The sequence below is a fragment of the Seriola aureovittata genome, chromosome 15, assembly GCF_021018895.1.
Source record: "Seriola aureovittata isolate HTS-2021-v1 ecotype China chromosome 15, ASM2101889v1, whole genome shotgun sequence".
Classification (NCBI taxonomy): domain Eukaryota; kingdom Metazoa; phylum Chordata; class Actinopteri; order Carangiformes; family Carangidae; genus Seriola; species Seriola aureovittata.
Window position 1 is genome coordinate 18,161,197 of NC_079378.1, and position 7,989 is coordinate 18,169,185.

The window sequence follows — 7,989 nt, forward strand, 5'->3', positions numbered from 1 at the left end:
TAAACAGCATTGTGGATTGGAACTAGAAAGCCCCCGATGAATATCTATCTCGACACATTTGTAAAAGATTGCATTGATCTTCATGAGCGTGGCTTTGATTGGGTTACTTCCAATGCTGTTCATGGTACCAGCAAAGTGTATGCTTTAATATTTGTGAGTGATTCTGTTGCCCGTCTGCTCCTACAGAACTTCAAAAAGTTTAATGGAGAGTTTGGATGTTATTTTTGTCTTCAAAAGGGAATACTGGTAAAACGTGGTCAGGGGAAGGCCAGGGTTCACCCCTACAAGGAGAATGTACAACTTAGATGTCAAAGTCAGACTTTGGAGCTTGTTACAAGGGCTGCTGAGGCAGGCACACCAAGGTCCTTCTGTGTGGTCCCTTTTACCTGGATTTGATATAATTGAGGGATGTGTCCTTGACTATATGCACAGTGTCCTCCTTGGATTTACAAGATCTATCACTTCACTCTAGTTTAACTCTGAAAAGCATCAGTCTCCTTGGTACATAGGTAGGTCCATTCCACAAATTGACCAACTACTGTTAAAGATCAAACCTCCACGTAATGTCTCCAGAACACCTCGACCCACAAAAGAAAGGCGGTATTGGAAAGTCCATGAATGGCTGATGTGGCTACTTTTCTATAGCATTCAAATTCTCAAGGGGATTCAACCTGACAGACAATATGTGAATCCTGACCTCTCTGCGCCATGCATGAACACACACACACACACACACCAACCTCCCTTCCTCTGCCCCTCTCTAGATAAGAGTCATAAACTACAACCCACATTACCATCCTGGGTAGTGACCAGCAGAACTCTCTTCACAGACACAGATCTGAGGAAGAATGTAAAATTAAATATCTAGCTGTTCTGTAACTCATGTTTCTATGTAATAGTTCAATCCCAAACTTCTATCCCATAGAATGTTTGAAATGTAATGTAGATTTTAAGACAATGTCCTTTATGTGACCATACTGTCAGCATCCTTCACACATGGTAACACACACTACATGACATCCATAATGTGAAGAATTGCTCTGTTGAGGCCTTGTTGGCCTATACTGACATATCAGTCTTGAGATTTGCAAATCTGCGGGTAGGCAGTTCTTGATCTGGGACAAAGCTTTAAAATGGTAACCTATATTCAATGATAAGATGAGATCTCTTTCAGATAAAAGTCAAGGACATGTAGACTATACATCTGGCTGCAGGAGGGCTTTATTTTAGCCTAACCTTTCACAGAAGACATGGGGTGCCATCTGTATGCAAAATAAGCAGAAAGGAGAAAACTAAGAGGGACTGCAGGAGCAAGAGAGTCAGGAAATTTGAGTGTAGGAGAGAGAAGAAAACTTAATTTAGCAGCATAGCAGTTCCCTAATGTCAGCTTAATTGGTGACTTGATAGCCTCAGAAAACAGGGATCAATTGACTCTATTTGCTTTTAATTTCCAGAGAAAATATGTGCTTCATTCCTAATACTCTGCAGCCAGTGGTTTTTAATCGCACACTCCATGCCATTGAAGCACTCACAGACTCAGTCAATGCAGCTGTAGTTCATGCAGACAAGACTAAGCCTATTAATTATACCTGCAACACCAACTGATTCATGTTCATTTTCATTCACCTTAATACAGAAGTTATTTGGTTATGTAAGGGTTAGGCTGTTATTGTCCTTGTGGATTCAATAAAGCATAAATTCAAAAGGAGCTGTGCTTCCTGGTTGTTTCTTCAGTCCTTGTATGAACACTACTTTGAAAGAGAACCTTTCAGACAGCAAACATGCCCTGCAGCTGTGTTGTCAGGTTGATCAAATATTGTTGATTTACAGTGTCACATTCAAAAACTCTGCATCAGTCAAGCCTCCAAACAAAAACAGGCATAAATTACATTTACTGCAGTTATGGGCAGCCAGATCATTGGTACTGACATGAATGCAGCATTTCATCTGTCCAAACTGAGCATGGACACACTATTAGCAATCTTTCTCTTGATGGCTCCACAGTGATCCAGATGAACGTTAATGACCAGACCGTGAATCACCAGCCACCAGCATGATTGCTGTCATTCAGGAATGTTTGATTCTAACAAACAACTATGTTTCAGGGACAACCAAACCCCATGAGCACAGTGCTAAATTACTGCAGCACATTTGAGAAAACACACCCACATTTATGACTTAATATTGCAAGACAAATATTTCTGAATGAATATCAACCTCATTTTTCACAGCGAAAACACAAAGAACATATTGTCTCCATTACAAGAAACTGGAGTCATACAAAAGCCTCTCTCTCAACAGACAGGCAGAGACAATGCTTTAAATACCAAATATGACAGGTGGATTTTGGAAAATTATAACCATTTTGAAACTGCTTTGCATAACAAAATACTGCAATTTGGTAGAATACTTCGAGTTCCCCTGGATCCGGGAAACTGGCTCATGAATATCAGCTGATAAAACATTCTCCTTGTTTTAAATCCCACATAGCAAGAAAAATAGCTCTTGCAGTGCATCATATGACGTCCCAAAAAAGTATTATTCTTACAACCATCCACGGAAGATTTAAATAATGTGGCTAGAAAACAATGGCAACACCCAATGGAATATTTGAGCAAAATAAAGCAAAAACAGACAAACATCAGGTCATTTTCTCTGCCTGTAGTTTTCACTAGGTGTCCTCTAACATGTGCTTGAAATGGATAAACACCAAACAAAATATATCTTCATTAAAATGAGCAAACTCCTTGAGGTCCTGTCATGTAAGTAAGCATACAGTAGAAGCCTTTAATCTCTGTACATAAATACAAGGTCTCATGCTCTTTGGCTGCAACACAGCTGATTTTGTGCTTTCAGAGACAGAGGGAGACTGTCCGGGTTGTTTGGATGGACAGAGTATGGGCAGTGAGGAGGATGGAATGGGTGAAAGGCACATGTACAGTCTCTTACCTATGTAAGATAAAAAATATAGTATTTGCTGCATCATACCACTTTCTTTTATATTTATATACCATTCAATACCGCACCACTCAAACGTGCCATAGCAACAACTTGAGACTTGGTTTCCAGTTTATTTCTATCAGTTAGGAATAATTGTTCTCAACAAAGTTGCAGGTCTTATCTGATACTCTCAGTTGAGTCAAACTCGATATATCATATTGTTATGACCAAAACTTTACAAATAAGATCCAAGTGGTAATAAACTGAAATTATCTTGTAAATTGTTAACAGATCTAATTTATTCCAACAATGTAACAATGTAGCAAAGTAACACCACTGTAATGCCAATGTATTAGAGTGGAGGAAATATCAGAGAGATAGGTGATAAACTGTACGAATAAAACAAAAACTCCTTACATGCACTTACTTGAGGTATGTGAGAATATATGTGTTTTGTAATTTGGGTGAAACAGCCTTTAAATATATATTCAGATGCTGGCAACTACAAGGTAAGGCTCAAGGTGAATCTGGACTAATTCAAAGAAGAGATGGCATGTGCATCAGAGTAAGAGAGGCGTTAAGTCCATGGACACTCCAGTTCAATCTTAAAGTGAAACAACAGATTTAAACCTGTCTACCTATCTGTGTCTCTTGACTATCAAAGTCATCTATGAGACACACTGCAGAGGCAGAAAGAAGAGACAAGAGGGAAAGAGAGGGATGAAGGAGAGATGAGGAAGGGCGGCTGCCAGAGATTCAAGACCAGAGTGCTGCAACATGTCACATCCCACCTCTGGCACTGGAGACTTCTTTCATCTCCACACTTGACAGATCCTTTGGCCTGCCACTGGTGATCTGCTCTATATATAGAGACGGGGGACAGATACAGCTTAACCCATTGTTTGTGTGATCAACTCACTGAAGCCACCTGACACACAGTTCATGTCAGATTACACAGTAGGTGCAGGCGCCAATCGATCTTTGAGGATATCTGTGATATATCTCTGTACTGCACAGGACAGCAGGCACAACAATTTGTACAACAAAGGTCACACAGAAAGTGAATTAAAAAATATAGTGAAAACTGAAAAGCAACTGCGTGAAGAAGACAAATCCAAAGCAAGAGTTAGATAATGTATGTTTAGCAGCAAGGACAGAAGAGCCTAATTTTTCATGATCCCCTTGGACCATAAATCCAGCAAGTTATTCATTCAGTCTCTGACAATTACAAGAATTTAATCAGGCTAGCTTTGTTATTCTCGCATTAATAGCAGATAAAAAATTATCCTGTAAAATTGAAATTGTATGATACTGGCCTTTGACACTGTATTACATTGATTCTCAAGGTCACAAGAGCAGGCAGTTGTTGGATGAGAATAGCTTTCAGCACAGCATGCCTAGAAAATATTCCTACCTATTGTATGAGCTGTGCTTCAATGTGAGAGGTGAATTGCCACAAACTCAGCACTGTAGACTACCCTTAAATACATTTTCAATTAAGTAATATGTAGAGCTTTCAGAGAAAATGCAACTGTTTTCATTCTAACTAAATTCTAATTGTGATGCCATCAGATTTATTGAGCTGTATTTAATCTGTGGCAAAATCAAGGACAAGTTTTCAACTGCAGAGCGAAGGAGGCAGTGCCATGAGGTAGAACATGTTGTTTTTGCCATGGCCTGTCGAACTCACTCCCATAATGCAACTAATGAAAGCTCCCATCACCCCATGGACAACTAGACTAATTGTAATGTCAAGGCCCTGTGTTGTTGCAACAGCTGAGCGTGAGGCTGAGATGTGTTCATACATGTCTGATGTATGTGTTTGAACTTACACACAGGCAGTGGAAACCAACGAGAGGCATATTTATTTTCTATAGATGTGAATTTCACAGTGGACCTAAACATGATGTGGTTTGTCAACAAAGTAAACAACTTTGTAGAGCTAATGAACAAAAATTAATCACCTCGCATATCGGTGGATTGCTATTTCGTTTGCACCACAGGGTAGTAACACAAGAGGAGTGACAAAGAAAGATTTTGTGCTTCCCCTAGATCAGTGATATCAGATGTATGTTATTTTGACTTCATTCACTTCTTAATGAACATGGAATTATATTTCAGAAGGCACAAAGGTGAGTGTGAGCAGTAACTCCAGTTATAACAATTAGTGCAGCACTGTCATAGTAAAATAAATACCACAATCATTATGTTCGACAGCCAGCTTGGTTTTAGTTTTTGTGATCTTAGAGTGGCAATCTCAAATAAATGTCTGTTAAGTCACTATCTATCACTGAATGAGGTAATACAATGTTGATTGAGCCTATGACCCACTAATTAAAGTATTGCAATATATATATTAAGAACTTGGTGTCTGTGGCAATATTTGTTTAATTGCTGCTAATGCAAACCAAACAATTCCTACTGCTACAGCTTCAAAAGAAAAGGATTTTAATGTCAAAACACAAGTTGACTTTTATTATGACATGGTCACAGATAATCTATTTGTTTGTCTGTAAACTGAGCACTTACCTACGGAAGGCCTGAGAGGCAAGGGAATTTTTTTCTTTGCAAGGATAATTTTTCTAAGTTTTACACCCACAAGAGGCAAGTGATTTTTTTATTATAACTATAACATTTATTCACTTGCCTCTCAGGGGTCGTTTTTTTGGTTTGGTGTAATTTCCATTATTCGTATTTTGCTTTTGAATTAAAGACCACAGGTGACTGAAATCAATGGAGAGAGTGAACAGGAAGTAAAATGAAACATATTGTTCCAAATTTATAGGCAAGAGATGGAACAGTAGTACATAACTTGCTAACACACATTATAGGTACCTTGTGTTAGTGCATGGAGAAATTAAATATCACCAACAGGGAAACATGAAAGCTTTTAGTCAAGATTTAGCCTGGGGTAGTGGTTTAAATTCACTTCCCTCTTGGGGGTGATTATATAGATAAAAAATAAATTGAAAAACAATCCTTGCAAAAAAAAAAATTTCACTTGCCTTTCAGGGCTTCCATACTACCACTACTGTTAATCAAAAATGCATCTACAAAATAAGACAAAGGTCATATTTGTCTTCCTGTGCCAAGTTACCAACTCTTTCACCGTGCCCTTTTGTTCGCATATGCTTATATCATTTTTACAAAGCAATTTAGAAATGCTGCCAACTGTATGGGTTAAGGGTTGAGGATTTCATCTCTGGGTTGGAAAAACAATAGACACGTTCACAGACCCATGCTGTGTGCGTCATAAATCAGATCACAGTTGCTCTCAGAATGATGGAAAACAGCTAATTGTTACCTGACTTTCTCATTAAAATGACAGTGGTTTATTTTGCTGCCCTGAGAATTCTGTGACCTATTAAACCACATTTGCTGTTATCACCAGTAACTACAGGTATCACCAAATCAACCAGGGCAGAAATCCACCAGATAGCCACTTTAAAGTGTCTGGACAACAGTGAGATTCTTTGGTAATACATGTGCATTTCAACAAAGACACATTTGGGAACTACTCCATGTATATTCCTATTTTATTTCTACATTTATATCTATTTCAACAGTACAATTTCTATTATATTCTTCTAATATATCAATGAGAATCACAGTCAAGTTATAATGGCTTTTGTTATATTGTACTTCGTAGTTATGTTGTTTTCATTTCTTCACCACTGTCATTTGGACATGATGCTCCACAGTGTGTTTATAGTTCAGTTATTGTGGTATCAATAACAATAAATAAATGTATTAATGAATATGCAAATTCCGCAATATTTTGTCCTGTACCTTGTTGGATGTAGTTTGCAAACAATGATGCAGCACACCAACCCACAACCCAATACAACTTCTCTGAGCACCTGTCTGAGCACAATAAAAACGTGAATAATTCACCCCCCACTAACCAGCACATACACCACACACAATAGTCTTCAGCATAATATCTGTAATCAGCAGGGAACATGCACTGAACTTACCCAAGAGCAGTGTGAGGAGAGGAGAAGTGGGCATCCTGGCATCCAGTAAGAACAAATCCCAGTAGGAGAGGAAAGGCTCGACTTCACAGTAACTACAGTGTGAGCTGAAAGAGGACTGAAGACTGCTGCATGTCCTCGGCACAACGCGCAGACTACAGCGTCAGCATCCTCACTAATTCAAATGCAGCAGCATCTTTCTGCTTTGTTACACTGATCGCCATCAAAGCGACTCTTCTCCTTGAGCTCACCCTCGGATGGGGTTCTGGGTGTTTCCCTAATGTACACGAGTCCACACGCAGCCTGTCCCTGTCCGTCCACTGCGTGGAAAAGAGGAGGTGCAACAAAGGTGTGCGCCAAGCAATCGGTAAAAGGGGGGGACCTCTACAGTCGATATGGGCGTATACCTATTTTACATGATACAATTCTACTGTAACACTGCGTCCCAACACAAGCATCCTGCTATGGGACAAGAATGTGACATCACGTCAAACAGGGATCCTGCCAATATGTACCATAGGATGGAAAAACATAGGATATTTGCAAACTACAACTATAAAAGAGTCAACCAGATGTTTCTGTTGTAATTATAAGATTATAGTGCATGAATGGTGTTGTGTCTCACAGAATATTTTGTTAAATATATCTCGAATAAACGACAGAGAATGAAGCTATGGAACTATGATGGCTATTTTACTGGAGCCAGGGATGACATGTCTGCTCTTGAGCAGTATCTTCCATACAGTGATGCCAAAACATGTTAGCGCCCCCTTTAGGTGACAACATAGCACAACATAACACCACAAAACAGAACTGGTTGTAACTATTGTTCTCTAGGTCAGCCGGTTACATACTTTTCTTTTACACCATATACAAAAATTAAAAAAAAAAACACATAATATCATTAAAAGATTATCACTACAATCACTTTATAATTGTCCTGGCCCCAAGTAGTGTACACACATTACACTATAAAACCTTCAAGGTTATTTGACAAAAAAATTGAGCAATGCAACTTGTTCTTATTTTTCATATGTATTTCGCAGGTTGTGGACTCCTCGAAACTGCCATCTTT

General features: G+C 38.8%; 1 protein-coding gene across 2 annotated transcripts in view; it reads right to left on the bottom strand.

The window, feature by feature from the left end:
* Positions 1-7,487, bottom strand: part of LOC130182796 (CXADR-like membrane protein) — a 49,997-nt gene extending 42,510 nt beyond the window's left edge. For both annotated transcript variants that reach the window (XM_056397944.1, XM_056397945.1), the window contains exon 1: positions 6,918-7,487. In XM_056397944.1, coding sequence (XP_056253919.1) covers positions 6,918-6,951 — 34 coding nt within the window. In that variant the 5' untranslated portion in view covers positions 6,952-7,487. The remainder of the gene's footprint in view (positions 1-6,917) is intronic.
* Positions 7,488-7,989: the final 502 nt, after the last annotated feature.